Genomic DNA, 20,755 nt, shown 5'->3' on the forward strand with positions numbered 1-20,755 from the left:
TGGAATCAGATTTAAAACTATTTTGAATCTTTCACAAAATGCTTAAAAAATAAATGAACTGCCTTTATTCATTGTATTTATTTAAAAAGTCATGTATAAATGTGTTTATATATCTTTTTAATATGTGTATACAGAGTTAGTAAGAAGTTCAGTTAAATCACTAAAATCTGACAGCAATTAAAGTTGTAGTTTGGGAGATTTCTTAATCTATTTTCAACCACAGTCAAAAACAATACTATTCTATATGTTTAAGTTTTCATAATTGGAGCCTTTGACAGCTGCAAGACCCTAAATAGCCACTTTTATTTGATATTGTGCAGGACTGGCTCTTGTTATATCACACACCTGGTATGTGGTAAGTTGGAGGCAATGGTTCAGACCACAATGCAGGGCTTTGTGTATCAAGTGTCAGTCACCACTGCGGCCGGTAGCTCTTGAGTGAAGACTGAGGGTCTTAGACTAAACTTCTCAACAATCTGTCCCAGTCCTGTTAGAAACAAAGGCTGCACTTAGCAGCGTGCGCAGCTCCATGCAGCTCGGCGCCTCATCTGTTTTGTATTTTTATTGTAACCAGTTGTAATGTTATTTATAGGCCTCCAGCTTTCCAGTAGTTTAGTGAGTTTTAAACCATTTAAATGTTAAGTACATCCAGCCATGTGGTAAACCCAGAGGTTCTTTCTTAGAAGCTGTTGGCTTGTTTTTTGTTGTCCCACCCCGTGTTCATGTGCTAAGGCTAATACAGGCAGCAGAAGAATCAACAGTAGCAGCCACAAAAGACTGGCTGGCAAATGTTTCAACACCTCTCAAAGCAGAGATGAAAAACTATTTTTGTCCCGGCACATCTTATTTGATAAAAAGTGGGGTGAATCCAGTATACAAACATCTACAGGGGGGATTGAATTGGAGAAACACAACCTGGACAAATGAGAGAAAATCTAGTAATGTAAAAAGAAAAAAAAAAAGAAAAAAAAATATATATATAATTTTTTGTACAAGTAAAAAGAAAATCCTAAAATTTGACTACTTCTCAACTAATCGACAATTCTTTAAATATCTTGTGTCTATTTTGGGTTATTTCATAGGATTATGGTACGTCATATCCAGGCCAGAAATTGGAATATATAATATTTGTCCATTCTACACTTTAATGTTTCTGACAGAACCTCCTCTCATCTACCCTGCTCAGATCACTTGTGGTAACATCATGTGCTTTTACGGGTTTTCAGTCCTCAATGATCCAGAACAATTCATGGAGTCTTGATGAGATTATAAGTTGGACTAAAACCTTTAGCCTTATCACACTCTTTGGTTGTGCACAGCTGGGGATGAAAAACTGCAGCATTACTGAAACTTTGTTCTCATCAGGACAAAACTTCTAATCTTGTTCGACACTGGAGTCCAAATACGTATAGCAGGTTTTTTTGCAATATTTTTGTTTCTTAATCTTTTGTTGTATACAGCTTGTATTGAGTCCAGTATTAGATTTCAGTTTCTTGGTACCAGTAGCATTAATAAACAACTGTAGCAGCAAAATATTTATCACATTAAAATGGAATCTAGAAATATTGCCAATAAATTGCCCAACAAAGATGTTTGATGTGGTTTTTATGGAGTGACAGACTAGAACTGGGACACGATCCTGTAGATAGGCAAATTCATGCAAACACACACAAGAACACTTTATGCACAGTCTTACATTATTTTTTATTCTTTTGGCGAGTGTTAACAATCGGACAAAGCATTAATGTAAGCAATCTTCACAATAGCACTTGCTGGCTTCAGCCTGAGCCTGGGAGCCGAGCATAATCTAATTTGGATGGGCAAACCCTTGTATGCCAAGGATTTACACTGCAGCCAAAATGCCTTGGTTTGCAATTTCCAAGACACCAGTCGAAAAGGAGCAGAAAATTGCTTCCAGGGCTGCAAAGCAGACAAGATTATAGTCAAAGTCTTTGTGAGGGCTTTGCCTGAATAGAGCCCTGGCATCACCAGCATCCACACACTTTATATGTGTGGATATATGCACACATACAACATACACACACACAGGCAGAACTGAAGAACCACTACAACCAATAGGTTAGCAGTCTGGATTTTGTGGAGCACAAGTGTAATCTCCACTTGAATATTTACAGGCTGAGCTTTGGGATATGAGAAATGGACAATTGTAGCCATCAATACTGAGTAAAAGTGGTGTTGTGGGGCAGAAAGGGCAGTTCAATAGGTTAATACACTGACCTTTCCCCCGTTTGATTCCAGTTAAGGACTTGTCAGCAGAAGAATATACTTTCTTCCACACAAGATCCCAGGCATCAAATAAGCTGCATTTTATCAGAACTAACAGAAAAGAAATGGATGCATTGGTGACCAAAAAGTAAAAGAAAACACAAAGTTGGATTATTCTGCTTGCATTTTTCTTTTTTCTTGACCTTTCAGAGATTTACTGGTGTAAAACAGTGTAACCGATGGGTCTAAAACTTAAAAATTTTAAGTCAAAGTTTTTCTGTTGTACTTGCAATAACTGTTGGAGCTGAAAATTCAATTGAATTTGTAAACAATAAAATAACAAAAATACTGATTCTTCAACTGAAAACAGTTGAAAAGCATTGAAATGGTTACAAATAGATGTTCTGTAATCGTCTTCAGGCCTAGTGGTGCATTCTGGGTAAAAGCTTCCACTGGTTGAGGAGTAGATGGTAAATAATGGAACAAAGTAATTGCCCTTCAGAGACAATAATACCTTTGGATAAATATTTCAGAAAGACAAATTGTAGAAGAGTTGTAAAAAGGTTTTATTGTACTGATGGAATATTGTAAAAACAGACAAATAAAAAACAAGAAAAAAATGAAATAAAACAAAAAGGCTCTTGTAAAGCATCAATATTTTACATGTCCTCAGGTTAAAGGCTTGTATACTTGAACAAAGTCTGATCTACCCTATGTTCTCAAATAGGTCAGTGGCCAGTAAGGGAGGGAAAGAGAGCCAGAGTCGTAGTGATAAAGGCTTGGGAGGAACGCATTGTACTCTTCAAATACACTTTGTGTGAAAAGATGAATTGATCCATCTAAGCAGCACTTAGACCCACTCCTCTGTCCGGTCATTACACCGGGATAAATCAATATTTAATATCCCCCTTCTAACAGCCACACTGAATGATCTTAACCTCTCCTTAATCCCATTTATGTTACCTTCCAGAATCTTCTTCATGTAAGCTCTCACTATGATAAACTTCCAAACAAGAGACTGGAAGGGGAGCTATTAAAGACCACGCCATATTTATGTCAGGTGAGATGCTTTTTTTTAAATATTAATATTCCGAAACTGACTAAAGTGAAAGCTTTTATCCGAGACATTCAAGCCTTTCTAGTCTATTGGCTTGTTGTATCAGCAAAACACTCCTTCTTCACTCTCATTTTACAGTTGAATTACAGTTTACTGTTTTTTTTCCCAGCCCAAACGGTGAAGGTGATGAGGCAATTCTTTTAGCTGATTTAATAACATTTTTATAATATCACATCATCATTTTTAGGAGCACTATCACTGAAATTAAGTCCTGATAGAATCTATGTAGCTCTTAGCAGGAAAGTCAGTCATGAGTGTGGTTATCTTGTTCAGTAGAACTTAGTGATGCTGTTCTTTGGAAAAGTGTAGACAGGGGCAGACATGACTTAACAGAATGTTTTATGTTCCTATTTACTCTATGAGGTACAATTTTTTGGTTGTCAATATAATCTTAATATTTGTTTCTAATTTATCAAGTTTCTATCCCTATTACAGTCATTTAGGACCCATCCCTCACCTTTCCATTTAGTCCACACAAAAACACTTTTTTTTCCCCTTTCTTTTTGGTTAAGTGATGAGTACAAACAAAAGGCTGATTACAGGTGAGGAGTGACTGATTCATGTAAACAACAAAAAAAAAAATCCCTCTGGAAAAGAAAAGAAGAGAAATGACAGGCATTCTTCTCCTCTGAGATGTTTTAACACACAGGCCGAGTCCAAAACCCTAAGAAAACAAACCGAAACTCACAAGAGAGTAAGCTGGAAGTAAAGAAAAGGGCGTTGAGCTCTACTTACTGAGAACAATGACGGTGTAGGTGTGCTGCTTGAGGAAAATGGCATTGTTTAGTTACTGCTTGCATGTCGGGGCAGATTTGCCTGCTCAGTTAACCACATGCACATTTTAGCTGTGAGGAAAGAAGGCAGCTAAACCAATTCATGTGCTTTTCATTTTATAGTTAAATAAAAGCTATATTATGCTAAAAGCTTTGTGGTGTTTAAATTTATCTTAAAACTCAGATGTCATCAATTTGTCAAATAGGATTTGTGACCAGGCTAACTTTTAACAATAAAAAATGGCAATGTTGTAATAATCTGTTTACTGTGGCAACATGTTCACTAACAGGCTGTAAACATGGTGTGCTACTAATTTAATAAGATTGCAAACAGACAAAAGTATATTAAAAAAACCAGCTTTTTCTGTGCAAGGCAGCCAGAATAGATTTTGAGGTTAAAAAAGCGTGCAAACCTCCAACGTCCTGGGTCAAAGTTTTGACCTTTGAGGGTTTTCCTATTGATTTTTTTTACTTTAAAATTCTGACTTCTAACAATCAGAAAGCACCATAAAAAAGAGTTGAGAAGGATTTTTCCACAAGTTTTTTTTTGACTGTGTTTAAAATTGGTCAAATTTAGGGAGGAAAATCTTATTCATAATTGAGCTAATGAATCAAATCGTTATCATAAAACTTTTTTTTTATTTTCCTTGCAAGGTTGTGAAGGCATACAGTAAGTGCATGAGGGGCTTCATCTCTATCATCTTGCTGGGCTGCACTAATCTATTTGCTTCACTTCAGTAAGAGCATAGCTGATTGCCACCTGCAACGACAGTAATCTCTTCCAAACACCAAATTAGGAAGAAATCAAAATAGATATTCATAGACTTTTTTACATATACATTGACCTAGTTGAGGGTGTTGGTTGAAAGTGTCAGGTACTGAAATATTAATGAGCATCGCTCCCAGTTTCTGCCTGCTCCTCACAGCCAACTGGCAACATGGCATCAAGCTGAAGAGGAGAGGACAGCTTTTTTCTTTCCTTGATTGACTCATCGATTGAAGATATTTTTAAAGGGAATCCCTGGGAGTGTGTGCTCCCGGTACAAAGCAGCCTCATCCCGTGTCAAGGGACGGAGAGGGCTGCATGTTGGCTTTAATTGGGCAAAGACTTCAGAGTTTTCTTAACCCACACTGGGCACTGCCATGGCCTGTCATGGCTCTCACACCAACATCAACAACACCGAAGCCTCTGAGCACGCACACATAAACATTCATGCTAATTTGAGTAAACACACTTGCACATGCTGAACTATGCCAGCTCTTATCAATACGACCACCCTGGATGCTGATTAAAGAAAATTATTAGCCTTAGAATGTATTGCTGCATCAAAATGTTCCACTTTCTTGAATAGTTTCTTTCTTCGACTTCTTCTATCTAAAGAGATCTGAGCACTTTTTTGCATGTTTATTGATTTATGGAAAGAAATATAGAGACGGAGGAGATGTGAATCAGGGATAAAACAGACAGACTAGATGATTCTGACCTTGTCAGCTCTGCAGTTGTTGAGGCCCACTGAACTGAGGGCAGACAGCTTTGCATCTATGCCCTGCTGGTGATGTTGCAACTGTTCCCTCTGGATCTGCTCCCTCATTTTCCGAGCCTCCTGGATGGCCTTCATCACTGTGTCCTGGTCCCCGAACAACGCAGTGGAGTTTAGGCTGGACAAAATGTCTGTGCCGAGACAGCAAAATCACTTGTATTGGAACACATTGCACTAGCACAAGAATCATATATTTGAAACCGATAGTCACAAAACTTAATTGTACCATTGATGTTTGGAGAAATTTCAGGATCTTACCGAGAGATGAGCCCCGACCAAGGCCTCCTCCAAGTGGGCTTGGAATTCCACCTTTGCCGATGAGACTGCTGGGGCTGTTTTTACTGCCAGGAAACAGGTTTGATGTTGGGGATGTAGGAGACTTGACCATGTCTGTCGTTTTTGGTCGAGCCGATAGGTTTAGAGGCTGTGTACCCTCCTCCTTCGACAGTAAAAAAGATAATAAAAAAGATAGATTTGAACAGGTCCCACTTTTCCCTTTTTGGAGGAGCTCTGGAATCCCATGGATCAGAGTTCTCCTCGGTTTCTGATTAATTATAAGATCCTGACCAACAGCTTCTTCCAGATTCCCTCTCTTTTTGTCTGGCTCCCCCGCCTCCGCTCCTCTCTGCTTCTCTCCTCTGCGATCTTCCTCACAGTTGTCCAGCGCCTTTGTTCGCACTAATTAAAACAGATTCCATCCCTCTGTATGTCTTCATCTGTTCTGCCTCTCCTCCTCCCTGCTCTCAGTGTCTGCACTCCGGTTCGAAGAATAAATAATGACCAGATAACAGCGGTAGCAACGATCAAAGACAGCTGTTCCATTCATCAGATGTCGACTTACATTATCTACTTCATTAACTTGTTTTCTAATTTTGTTCTTCATTTGTGTATATTTGGTTTTTATCTCGTGCTTTGATATGCCATTCATCCATCCATCTACTTCACCTGCTTCTCCTTTCTGGGAGCTAACTCCAGCAGTTGCTGTGCGAGACGCAGGGTACACCCTGGACTCGTCGCAAGTCCATCACAGGGACACATAGAGACAAAGAAGAAAAATATCCACTCTCTCACACCTATGGGCAATTTGGAGTTACCAATCAACCTAACATGCATGTTTCTGGTCTGTGGGAAGAAACCAGAGAAAACCCATGAGTACACAAAGGGAACACGCAAAGTCCATCCAGAAAGGCCCCATGCCAGGAGGCAATCCTGCGACCTTCTCACCGAGAAGCAACAGCTCTAAGCTCATTTATTCATTCAAAATGAGCCAATGGTATACACTTTTTTCCCTCACTGTATAATGCACAATAATTCAAAAGCCACCTTCAGTGTCAACATTGTAAACTATCATCAGTCCACCATAACCATAATCCCCATCACAAAACACACTGGCTCAAAGGCACTATATGCACTGAGTGTAGTGTGCGTTTTAATTAGACAGTTTAAACATTTTCTCCCATAAATATGACACATTTCATTTATGTTACTTTGCAGAGGATACATCTCCCACACGGCAGCTTATAGAATCGGGTTAAAGCCCATGTTGACATTTGTTAGAGCCCAAGTGTCTCCTTGTCCAAACATATGGCTCAAGCACAGAGTGCCTAGAGGCCTTGTTCTTGCTGTGCCAATAACAGTTTGTTATGCGGTGAAGCTGAAAATAGACAAACAAAACTGAAGGCAATCTGAACCCACTGGAGTGTGGGCCGAAATAGGAAGATGCCAGTGTATGTTTGCCAAATATTTCATAATGTATAACTAATTTATTTAAAAAACATTATTTAATTGTATTGCATTTTGGTATTTCACATGGATTGAAGTTTTGTTAAAACTGATTGAATTAAGAGGAATCCACTCACAGAAAGAGAGGATTGTACTCATATGATAACAGTGGAGATGTGCAAAAAGGAAGAGATTCTCTCTCTCTCTCTGTGAGTTTGTGTGTGTGTGTGTGTGTGTGTGTGTGTGTGTGTGTGTGTGTAGGCAAATGAGTGAAGAAAAGCTTGAGTGGTTTCCCACCATGATTTATAGTCTTTCTTCATTGTGATATTATTAAACTAAACTACTTCAAATGGACATATGTTTCTGGTTTGGGTCATAGTGAGCCAGAGTGATGAATGTGTCCTTTTCTTTGCATGGAGGCTCAGAGTAGTCATGCCAAACAGCAGCAGAAAACACATCCTGCATTTGGTTTATTTACAGGACAACAAAAAGAAGAAAAAGTAGAAGACTGCTTCATGTTTTACTTTTGTTAGCAGCTGTATGGCACTGTTGTAATGGGTTTATTTCCTTTTTAGTAACATAAAAGAAAAGATTTTTTATTGTGGAAAAGCATGTGCCACAGCTATAGCAACTGTGCCCACAAAGCTCTGGTTTGGAAATAAGAGGCCTTGTTAAAGCTTTAGAGATTGATGGTCTGTTAGAAGCTGGGCTCACAACTGGCTGGTCGTTATATTGAAGTACTGAATGTTGTACTGATAGTTCTTTTTTCAGATAACACCATCTAGGATAAGCTAGATCAAGTGCCACTCAAAGTTTAGGCTGGTTAATGAAACTGAGGGTCGTACCTTAACTTGGGTGATGGGGCTCGAGGAACTCTTGTCGTTCTTCAGAGAAGAGGGGGAAATCGGCCCACTTGCGTTGAGGGGCTGGGGTAGCGGAGGCATCTTGGCTCCCGGAGACACCTGCATGCTGGCGAGCTGTGCGGCATACAGTTGCTGTTGGGGGGAGGTGGAGAAACCCACAATGCGTTAGCATCTAAATCCAGCATACATTCAAAGTTTTATATTCTGTCTTTTCCTCTTCCTAGAATTCTCTTTGCATCTGCGTCCGCCTTCATCCCCTCCTCTCTGTCTTTCACCGTTTCATTTTTTATTTTAAATGCCTTTCCTCTCTTTCCACGAGACTGGCAGCGAACGCCCATCAAAAGTCTTAACTGTATTTCAAAGGCTGAACCCATAAGAGGCAGCAGTCTTAAAAAAAAATACAGAGATGGCTTTCTCTCAAAAAATACTCTGAGCCCCTATTTTCCACTCATCACAGAGAAAAGTTTGCTGCCTGGATGCAAGTGTGTTAGCACAGAGCTGGAGATCTACACAGACTCCTCTTGAAGTTTCTGGCTTGTGATTTGTCTCCCTGCAGCCATCAGAGACATCCCATACCACAAGCAAACATGCTGTTGCCATACGGAATATTTTAAAACAGATGCATTGTAAATGTTAAAGAACGTAATGGACCAGCAGTATAACTGAAATTACGCCATTACGCCACAGCATTGACCAGGGTTGGAAACAAAGTGGAACAACTTACATTACACCACAGGGCTGAGTACATTGCACACAGATCTCTGTAGATACAGTAACTGTGTCTAGACATTAATTTGAGCATGTATTTTTTGATCTTATTGAAAAAGGACAAAACTCCTAATCTAATAAAATAGATTTTTGTGACCTCTATTTTAGAGCTGCAGACCCTAGAATCTGAAGCCAAGTGTCTCCTGTTGCAAATGTTCTAAAATATGTTATTTCATGTCGAACTTTAGACAAAAAACTGGTCTATTGCTACCACAGACTAAGTAAAACATTCATTTTTTGTGTTTTTGTGTCATATTCCTCAGTGAACAAACCTTGTTTCATTTACTGATTTGACTAGTTGCAAAAATAAATAGCAAAGACAAAAAAAGTTGCCTGATCCCGTCGTGATTTGGATGACGCCATAAGCCAAATAAAGTGCTTCGTGTTCATTCACAAATCACCAAACATAAACAAATGTGTGCTCTTCTAAGAAACTTTATCACTGCCACATAAGCAGCGGAATAAAAGGTCCATTCTTCCAGGGGACCTAGGAATAACAAGAGCACACGGGCAGCGGAAATGACAGACTGATTATGTTCCCACAATGATAGCGCCGCCTGAACCTTGATCACAAACAGCCTTTTGTTTCCAACAGGAGACACAGGAACTGACCAAAACTTTGTCTCATCCGAGTTGGACCTGGTTAATGTCAGCGAAAAAGATATTTGATGTGTTTAAAGAAGGTGAGAAAGAAATAACAGTTGCGGAAAAGAAAAAATAGAGAAAAGAGGAGTTAACATTCAGTGACTGTCACTCCAGCCTACTCTAAAGCTTTAGCAGATGTCTGCTGGACAGATGTTTGATAACTGGCCTGTTGATGGGCATGGCCCTGATCAGTGAAAAAGACTACATTGTCCCAGGAAAAAAAAAGAGCATAATTAGATTTAGCTTCAAACTGCACACAGTCGAGATGGCGACACTGATTAGGAGGTCAGTGCTACAGGTTGAACAGCACTGACCAGTAATGCTCAATGAAGCAAAGAACAATAAACAGAATCAAAGGGGCAGACCAATGTAATGTGTTAAACAAAAAAAAAAAATCAATGTGTTTTATGCAGTCTGCTGACTTGCACTTAAAAATAAATTCTAAACGTACTGAGAATGATCCAAATCTTTACATTTATTGAACAGTTTGATGCAGAGTCCATTCAACTATTGTGTAAAGTTACTTGAAAAAATATTTTGACATGTTTGAATTTGACATAAAATATTTTACTGTTTGTTATACAGTGATTGTGCAGCTGGGAATGTTTTCAACTTTTGTTTAATTAGTAAAAGATCACATTACATTTCAGGTGAAGTTCGACCTGTTTGCTTTTCTATATTCATTACAAAACTGCACAGCTTCTAGGTTTCACGTTTGACTTTGTTTTTAACGTAAAATAATTTATTTGAAATTTAATTTTTGTCCATCACTTTAATTTAATTGCATTTTTTAAAGTTAGCTGTTCTCTTTTGGTCCATTATCATTCCTTGCTCAGGCCTCTTTTATGCTGCTATTATATTATGGGAACTTCTAAGGCAGATACCATTAATTTATGTTGACAATTGCTCAAGTTCCAAATGGGATTCTTACAGCCTGCTTATGCAAGATGTTTTTTTTATGCTCAGCATTTTTTTATGGGCTGGGTGTAAGCACAAGGTCAGAAATCATCTTAGCAGTGAGCTCAAGTAAAATCTAAAAACATTTTCGAAATGAAGCTACTTGACTCCCAAGTCTAAAAACATCTGTCTGCATCACTTGTCTTTTTTTTTCCACCTAACAGCCTTCTCTTCATACAGTATCTATTGGCCAGGTGGAAGCAGAAAAATGCTCAAGGTAATGAGGGTCAAGGTGAAAGTCAATGCTCTGATTCTAGGGAAGAGGACAAAAAAGCTTTAAAATAAATTCAGACTATATCTTTATTTTCTCTTTTAGTAAAAAAGCAATGGCATACAACAATATTCAAAGTGTCTATTATTTAGCTTTAAAAATTACATTTTATAAACAGTATAAGTTCTTATTTTAGAGACCATCATTTGAAAAAGGAAAAACAAACAAATGCAATCCCTGAGATCATTGTGTTGACCCCATCGTCCCCTGTTTTCCAGTAAAACATGGCTCAGCAAGCATAGATTCAAAGTGAGTGCAAGACACTCAAGGTTAGCCTGTTAGCCCCTGGTAATTAAAAACAAGCCCTCTGGAGGCAGCAAAGGTTAAAAGAGAAGGTTCCCTTTTCAGCCTGCGACATTAAACTTTGATTGCTCACCCCGCTGATGACGTTAAGCACATCAGACGTATGTTATGTGATTAGAAACGGTCTTTATTTATTCATTAAAACAAAGTTGGTAATTTAGCTCAATTTACAATGTAATTTGTATTCTTCCAATCATTTTTCTTTCAGTAACAGGACTTTAGTCAAAACAGAAAATGAAGAAAAACAAATCTACTTGTTTAATGCAAAGTCACAGAATGACACCATTCTCCAGAAAAAAAAAGATGCCGTAGTTGGAGTTTTCAAGCAGGCAGCAAAGTCATTCATTGCACATGCCAACAAAATTACAAAGAAAGAAAACTTCCTTCACAATTTACATCATTTAGGTGAGCAAACTGTCACAGTAAAACAATCTTGCGCAGACTCTTGTGTCTTCATGTGTCCCTCGACATGTCAGTGTCTCATTCACCTCAGTTTAGTCTGGACACTGAGCACTAGACTGGATATGAGGGCATTAAGTGTGCTTCAGTGCACCACGCCATTTAAAAGGCAGCACAGCGCCAGCCCCGTTTGCCACAAGGCTTGTACAGGCTCATTGCCCAGGGCGACCATGGAGGCTGACCCGAGCTAGGCCCAGATGTCAAGAGTGGAGGAAGGCGCCCTGGTGCACTGTGCCGATGCTTTCCAGTATGGCTCCACATCTGTTTCATCTGCTGGCACTCAACCTGCTCCACTCAGACCCTCCTCCCTTCTCATGCCCCCCCGTTTCTCCATCTTACAGCTGCTGTGTATTATATATTTTTTTCTCTTAGTATCTCCTTGGCATACACACAAAAAATCACATTCTGTCTTGTATAAATGTGGGTACTTCCAAGCCGAGGGCCCCTGGAGCCAGCCCTGCCATTCACTGCTGCTCGCTGCATTATCAACTCTGTCTGTCCATCTGTCCCTCTGTTCACCACTGCCTCAATCCAGCTGCTCACCTTGCCGTCCTATTAGCCAGCCTTCCTCACACTCAAGCATTGCTGCACTGCTCTGGGTTACCTTCAAAGACCAAGCTCCTTTGCTCATAAACACAGAAACAGCTGCTCTCTACAGTATGCCTCTTTTTTCCTCCCCTCCACCTCCTCCTCTTCCTCTCTTCCTCTCTTTCAAAGTCAAAAGTGCTTCACTTGTTAATGATAGAAGCCATTTCTTCACATCTGTACCTCACAGGCATTTACATCCAAACAAAAGATAATGTGCGGTTTGCTGCTCTCCCACTTTCTTCCTGTTTGTCCCTGACTGTGTAACACTCTTTCTTATCGCTGCCGTCGTCTAAGCTAGTGAGTGTACTCCTTCAGATGTGTCTGTCTGCTTGAGATGTGGTCTGGGTTGCTGTTAAGCGTATAGGCAGCTGCTTTTCATCTTTACAGTGGCAGCACGAGCTGAGAATGGGCTCAGGTTTATCACGGGCCTAAAGAGATGCCACGGCAAATGTTTCTCTATGTCTCATCTCAAGCAGCTCAATTATAAGCACTGTATAGCAAGAGGATGTCATGGGCCTGGATAATTCAAACACGTTGGCAGAATGAGAAAAGAAAAGGATGGAGGTACATTGACAGAGAAATTCAGAAACTGAAACCCTTAGAGGTGGTTTACACTGTGGATTGGAAATTGGAAAAGCAAGATCTGAGCAAGCAGGAGATAGAAAATGGAGCTTTGACTGAGAGGAAAGCAGACGATTTCTCTCCATTTATTTAGCCCAAGAGTGATACTACATACAGAGAACCCAGATGTTCTGTTTTATCCAGTGATACTTTCTTTAAAACGGCCTTTAAGTCAAGCGACCGCTTTTAGTGACACAAACAGGACTTTGTTGAGGGCCGTCCACACTGTTCATTTGTTTGGTTAAAAAGACGGGTGGTGCATTAAGTTCACATTCTCCTTAAGTAAATAGTTTCTCACTTGCCAACTGATCCAAGGAATAGTGTACAAACAGCAAATTAAATGCTGCCCCGGATAGAAATTTCTTTTGTAGAATTAGGAAAATTCCCTTCTTGTCTCCTCGCTCGATTGAATATAGTAGGTGTCCGGACAGATTGGGGTACAATCTGAGCACAATTTCCTCTTTTAGGTGAGATGTGTCAGCTGTAATCAGTGAAGGACAGGCAGGGATGGAGCTATTGTTTCCTGCTGGTCCTGGGCTCATCCCAGCTCTGTGTGGGCACTAATGAAGAGAGGCATGTCGCGCTGGGGTAGTTTACCCGCCTCCTCTCCTGTGAGTTGCGGACCAGAGCCAATCTGTCAGGAAAACATTGAGTGAAATTGCCCTGTGGTACAGCAACGCCTGGTGACAGCCACTTGCAGACTGTCAGCCACCAGAGTGATGCTACCACCCTGTATTGACAAGCAAATTACAGTCTCCCAACACTCAAATGCATCGTGGAAGATTTATTTACATCCATCAGCTCTAAGCCTTTGTTACCTTGTTGGGTTTTCTCTTCTTAGAGAGAAAAGGCAGAGAATCGCGGAGGGTGAGGATCTCAGACTGTTATGACAGAGGAGATTGTGAAAAGGCTGCGTGGCCAACATTAACACTGGCAGAGCGGCTGGCCTGTCTGGCTGATGGCTGATCACATTACCTCAACAACATTGTTGGGAAATAATTCTACCAATAAGACGATTTTTTTAAGGTTCATATATTGCACAATCTAAACTGAGTAAATTGGTGAAAATTATACCTTACAGGGGAGCTGACAGGAAGAGAGATTTTAATTAGTGGGAGCAGCCAATTCAGCCATATGTGTGTGGGATTTTGTAACTGCTGGTGTGTGCTGGTGCATGAGGGAGATAAACAATGGACTTGGAGTTGAAAATTAGAACTGTAAAAAATAAACTAATGTAACGTTACTAAAAAAGGCCCAGAATAAATTAACAACTATTTATCTTTTTTTGTTTCAGTTAGATAAATAAAAAAAAATCTTTCACTGTTTAAAACCTCAAGACATTGCATCTCTCTTTTTAAATTATGAGAAAACCATTTTTTTCCAATTCAGTGATATTATTTTATGCTCCAGAACCATTTACTCTAGTTTGACTTTAAAGAAGGGTATTACCACCCTTAAAGTGAGGACGCAACTTTAACTTAATTCCATGTCTGAGTTGACTTCTTTTAATCATAGCAGACTCCCAGTGCTTTGTCGAGGAAGTGGTGGCAGTCACATGGTTTGTTGATCCCAGCGATGGAGAAAAGGGCATGTTTGACTTTCCTTACTGTTTTGAGGGGAATCTCTACGTAGGGTAAATAGCAGCCAGCAGGCGGAATATGTGACAGGCTGACAGACTTCAATTAATGGAAAATGCACCTCTTTTTGTTTACCGTGTTCTGTAAAGGTCAGCCAAGTCATGGTCTTGGAGGCACTGTTTTTGCCCATTCCCAGGGTTAGATACATAATCGGAATTAATGACTCTAGACCCAACTCCCCTTTCTCACCCCAACCTTAGATATATGACTGTCTCATCTGACCTCACGCTACCCTATAAATAGCCTTGTGCTTGTCTGTCTAAACTGACACACCCTTCCTGTGAACTTCACTGTGACACACCAGCTAGTCCACAGACATAGTCACAAAAACAAACTGTATTTTAACTTTTACAAGAATGCATCTTGAAACATGAGCAGACTCATTCTGCACCTTTGTGGCTGTTTAATGACACACAGCTCTTTAGGGTTAGCTGCATGCATTGTTAGGACATGCAGAGGCTTGTTTACATTAATAGTGTTAACGTCAGTGTGATAAATGTCACGTTTATCAGTGTGCAGATTTATTAACCTTATTGCCAGTTTCGCTTGTTCTCATATACTTCTCTCTGCTGTAGAGCACCAAGGGTTCAGGCTTTAAAATAACTATCATTGGCAAAGCCAACATGGCCACTAAACCATATGTTAACAGAGATGGGCATTTTTATTATTTACTTCTTCCTTTGTTTCCAAAGAACACTGATTTCTAACTTCACATCCAAACAGGATCTACAATTACTCAGAGCTTCACCAGAAACTGATAACAAAAGAAGCAGCAAAACCACTGTTGTGCTACACTTTGTGTCTTGCAGCTTGCAATAAACAAACTCAGACCATCAAAGTGCCTTGTCTCTTATAACATATTTTTGTCCTTGTTAAATAAAGATTTCCACTACACACATTTTGTCAGATTCCTATTTCTACTTTCATATGCATATTAATGCCAATAAGCATTTAAGAAAACAATCATTCGAACCAATTTGCAAACTAAGATGATGCATGGGGTAAAGTCATTTGAAAAAAAAAAAAACAACAACAACAATCAGTTACTCACAAAAATTGAAAACAACAAAAGAGAACAAACAAAGGAAAGTGCAAGACATGTGAAAGGTCCAACACAGAAATCTAATCAAAAACAAAACAAGACTGTCAGAATAATATCAGGTAATATTAAGAAATGGCGAAGAGAGAAAATCACTGAGCAGGTGCGACATTTGTGAGAATTGGTGTGTGGGAAACAGAAAAAAGAAAAAAATAAATGAAATATAAACAATGAGTTATTTTATATTGATTCTTGTGAAATTCTAACAGAGAAATATGCAAAATCAAAACATTAAAAAATAAAATTTTAAAAAATCAAAACAAAAGGACTCTTACACACAAACTGAAACTTACAATCATAGCCATATTTATTGGACTATTACCTTTAAGGATAGAATGTAGATAATTATCTACGTGCAGCATTACTGCCTGAGGTTAAGCCCTGACCCGAGTTCAGCTTTTTTAAATAGTGTGTGAGAAGATTCCTGGAGCAGCCCGTAGGGCTTAGGGCCGATCTCAACATATTCACAGTCTCATAAACCTCTGCTCAGCCTTACTTAGGACTATTTACCACAGTTATTTTTATTCACACATGTTTAGTTTTTTCCCAGATGTTTTTTCATCTTTTAAATCGTTTTTCCCTCACAAAACTAAATTAAATATTAATCTTTATTAGACAAAAGCAATAAAAGGAAGATTTTTTATCCATAGCCAATTGTCCTGTGATAAATTCACTGACAGATGATTAAAGTAGCTATAGTGATTCTCATTCTCTCTAATAACTATTATCTTCCTAACTCCTCTGTGTGGCAGAAGCAGAGGGGATAAATCTTCTATAAAATGGGGATAAATTACATTTGTAAGGTGATAAGCGCGTGTGAGCCGGGGGCCTCCAGGATTATTTAGTGTGCAGCTCATTACTTGGCATACAGCTGCTTAGCCATCCTTTTGCCCTGAGCTTGGCGGGCATCCCAAGCATTCTTTGTCATGGAACTGTGCATACCTGAAGCTGGAGGGGGCTGAGTCCCGACGCTGCTGCAGCTGCCATTGTGGATGGAATGAACTGCACCGGGTAGTTATCACCTGTCAGATGAGAGAGAGAGAGAGAGACAACAATGCGTACAGGTTCAGACAATGTGTCGGCCCACAGCGTCCAAACAAGTGCCAGCATGGATTGTGGACGCTTTTTTTGCTTCTGCCACAGCAGTGTGGCACATTGCATTGAGCCCTCGGCGTCTAGCCCAAACATCTGCATTAACAAAAGGTGGTTTGACGCGAACAGGATAGCTTTTGAGAGGATTTCATACCATTGCACTCTTTTCATCCAAAACTATATTATGGGAACACTAGCTAAACAACTTTGTCACTCTTTAGTTTTATTAGTTTGTGTCCAAGTGTGTACATGCGTGTGCTTTGATTACATTTCACATATCTTTGCTCGTTTTCAGTTTGTAAAGGCTTAGGCATGTTCTCTCAGGCAGTCCGTACAGATGTAGACTTGTCTGGCTATTGTTCAACACATTGTTTGTTCGGGTGATGGCTTTGGCAGCGCAGTGAAAGCGCTTGTATGCAAACTGGTTAGAACAAGTGTATAGTCACAATAACAAGGGTGAAAAAAAATCAACACATTCTTATCTCATTCATCACTGTGATCACATAACAAAGAACTGGTTTCTCAAAAAAAAAAAAAAGCTGTACTTGTGCTACATTGGCCTGCCATAAGCACATTTATCAAACAGGTGTAAAAAAAACCCAGTTTGAGTGATATCAATGATGGGGCCAAGGCTTTTACACACGCAGCCTTATGCTTCGAGGTGGACAGAACATTTTCAAAGAGACAGGCACGGCAGTCATACAGAAAAGGCTGTGTCCGAAGGAGGGGAGGTGGAGTGCTCTGTCAGAGTGGGAGGGTGGGTGGGTTGTTGGCCTTCGCTCAGACCCCACTTCTGCCTGTCACTTCTCCTCACAAACATATGGAGCCATTAAGCCACAGACAAGTTAAATGTATGTACCTTCTCTTTCACTTTGCCCCCGTTCGCACGTCTCACTCTGCAATCTTGTACAGCACTGCACAATGTGATACAGGCCATGGAAATTCAATCCCCATTTAGTGGCAAATAAAATCACACAGCAGAAGTGGTTTCAAATAGTGCTAGGTTAGACGTACGACGGGGGGGGGTGCAGCGTGGTTATTTCCACACACCCTCTTTTTTGGTATTGCATTCTCTGTGTCTCATTTGCTCTCTGCGGACTGTGACGTAGGATTTGAGGATAATAAATGGCTAGATGTCTTTAGATGTCATGTGAAACCGGGAGAGGGTCATGTGCCACATTACGACTGTTGGGGGGAGGAGGTCTCGCGTAGCAAGGTCTGGGTCTTGGGTGCTCACAGTCTGTGTAGAGGAATCTGACTCCAGTTTGGCGTCACACACTGCTGAAAAGAAATTACATTTAAAATATATATATATTTAAAACTGCAAGTGGATGTTTTCATGCCCAGAGTTTGAACTCTGAATGCTACGGYGGGAAATAGTGCAGGTGACGCCACTGCTATATTTCCAGGTTCATGTAGTGCCATGAAACATAAGTCATAGATCTGCTGAGGGTTGACAGATGGAGATGAGGTCTTTCCTAGGTTACATCAAATCACGGTGAATGGAAATTATGACTAAAAACCTCAAACCTGATCTCCTTTTTCTTTGCATATTGGTTTTAACTTTAGATTGTCAAGGGAGATTGAAGGACAACTTTAGCAACTAAATCTAAAAAAATGTACTTGAATGAATAAAAAATATGCTGTTTAAACTTTATATGATAYAAGTTAAAATGGTTTGTTGAAACTTTCAACTCGTGGCAAAAGGAAGAATGGCCGAGAAACTGAAGACGGCGGGGTTATTTTTGCAGCTCCATTAGATTTTGTCGCGTCTGTGTGAACAGTGCAAACGGACTGAGGAAGTCCAAGTAGAATCTATTTGTTTAAAAGATGACTTGGTGTCCCTATGACTGTGCTTGTCTACCATGCAACAGCAGGTCATTGGGCACAGCCAGCGCACACAGTGATGACCTGCCACCACTGAGCCAGAATGACTCTGTTGCCATAAGAGCACCACATGGTCGGGKGGTCATAAGCAGCGGCCCCTGTGAGCTGTCTCATAATGAGAACATCAGATTAGTCTGCCTTAGTCTTGAGAGTGAATGCTTGGCCACTCACTTCACGGTGAAAGGACACGTTAGCCTCCTGTAAACGCTGCAGGCGGCGACGATAGCATTGTCCTCTTTGCCGATGCTGTGCAGAAATAATAAAAGCTTCGGCTCTTCTGACTAAAAGAGTCATTTTCAGACCCTCTTTACTATTTCTTCATGAACTCATGAATTATGCAGGGATCTTACACATTGTGACCCCTGACCATGACTCCATAATAGCTCTTGTTATTTGAGCTAAAACATTTTCCGTGTCAAATCTATTGCGAAAAGCGCACTGGTAAAAGACTTCCCCTCAGGCACTTTGTTTGAGCTGTCATGGCTCCATAGTTTCAAAATAGCTGACTTTCTTTTTCATCCTGTGGTTCTATACTTAATTCATTAACTGCTCTACCACACCTTTTAATGCTCTGTTGTGAACCTGCTGACTTTTGAGTCTTTCTTTTCCTCCCTTTCTCTGGAGTTATTTTGCAACATGGAAGGGCCTTTCTTTTTTTTAGTCACTCAAATCTGTGATGGTTTTTTCTTTGACACATAATTTATGGTTAGGGAGCCAGGACAACTTTTAGTTTTTTTGTGATAGCCATACTCCGTTTTAGTCTAATAAATAAAACCAGCAGATACAGAAGCACGTCTGTGTTCAAAAACGTCTTCTGATTTAGGTCGTGAGTTTGCACTGGAGTGTGAGAATCTACTTTTTAAACATATGGGTTTGTGAAATTACTAGCAAGGTATTACTTAATGTAGCAAATATATTTAATATTTTAAAAAGCTTTTTTTTGGGAGGAGCATTTTTTCTTGTCGTTTCAAAAGACAAAACGTATAAATTATGTTGTTACAAGCAAGGTAAACAGATTGCAATCCAGCTACCAATATTCATAGTTTTGATTACATAATGTTATCACCTCACTCTGCAAAAACATATGGGAAGACGTGTGTTATTGGAACTCAGTGATTGCTTAAAAAGCAATTACAGCCTGCACACTTTTGAAAGATGCTTTCATGTTGACAGCATGTTTGCATTCCTCTCCTTGTATTCCAGTAGTTATTGTTCCACGCAGACTGGAACATTACCACACTCAAATTCAGATTTAGACAAATAGCAGTTTGAGTCTTACATTTTAGTCAGGTTGTTTTTTTTTCTTTTTGGTATTTTTTTTTGTTAGTAACAAAAAAACAAACAGATATACAAAATATTACTAAAAACAGGAAGCTGAGTGTGGTGAAAGACTTAGCATACCTKGTTTATAAGACATTCCTGGGGGGAAGAGAAAGCCTTGCTGCGCGGCGGCGGCTGCTGCTAGAGTGCGCTGATCGTGTGGAAAAATGGGGATCATGAGCGGAGGCATGTGACCCTGGACCTGCTGAACAGATAGGGAGCAGAGATCAGAGAAAGGCCTAAGCACYGGCATGGCACACAGAAACCCAGAGCCTTCTCGGGGGGGGAGGTTAGATCACAGCTCCTCCTAATGCGTGCTGACAAGGGGCTGTGCTGCAATGACAGCTCTCGTGTGCTCACACAATACATGGTCAAACTATGCCTTTTCCTTATCCAAACCCCAATTTCACCTTGGTACATCAAAGGTCCCACATCGGCACAGTATCACTAAGAGGAAGTGCCGTGCAGGACAAAAAGCACAGAAGCACTGTAGTTTTTAGTAGCTTCTGTGGAGCAATACTGCAAGAAGATTGGTTGCTCAGGTGCAGAGACAAAACTGACTTGAAGAAACACATAACAGAAAGAAAAAAATTAAAATACACAATTATGTATATAGTAAACAATTGCTGAATTTCATTTTATTGTCCAATTCTACTTTTCTTGATTTTTTTTATTTTACATTCACTGCTGATTTACCTACTGGCAATATGAAAAATTTCCCTACATTTGGTGTTTCAACAGTGGTTGAGGAGCTTATGTTCCCAAAGAGGTGTGTGAGGTTTTGCCAACATGCTGCAAGTCCAATTTTTCTGTCATTCCCAGCTTCCGGAGACCCCGTGATTGGGAGCAGCCTGGCTACTACGGGC

General features: G+C 39.9%; 1 protein-coding gene across 1 annotated transcript in view; it reads right to left on the reverse strand.

Annotated features, from left to right (window-relative positions):
- Positions 1–20,091, reverse strand: part of LOC106535673 (transcription factor SOX-6) — a gene marked incomplete at its 5' end in the record, with an annotated part of 36,606 nt that extends 16,515 nt beyond the window's left edge. Inside the window, 5 exon segments of the mRNA XM_014032734.1 lie at positions 5,601–5,788; positions 5,916–6,096; positions 8,225–8,374; positions 16,533–16,612; positions 19,971–20,091. Of these exon segments, the coding sequence (XP_013888188.1) occupies positions 5,601–5,788; positions 5,916–6,096; positions 8,225–8,374; positions 16,533–16,612; positions 19,971–20,091 (720 nt within the window).
- Between the last annotated feature and the right edge of the window lie 664 nt (positions 20,092–20,755).

This window comes from Austrofundulus limnaeus, unplaced genomic scaffold, assembly GCF_001266775.1.
Source record: "Austrofundulus limnaeus strain Quisiro unplaced genomic scaffold, Austrofundulus_limnaeus-1.0 Scaffold1524, whole genome shotgun sequence".
NCBI lineage: Eukaryota > Metazoa > Chordata > Actinopteri > Cyprinodontiformes > Rivulidae > Austrofundulus > Austrofundulus limnaeus.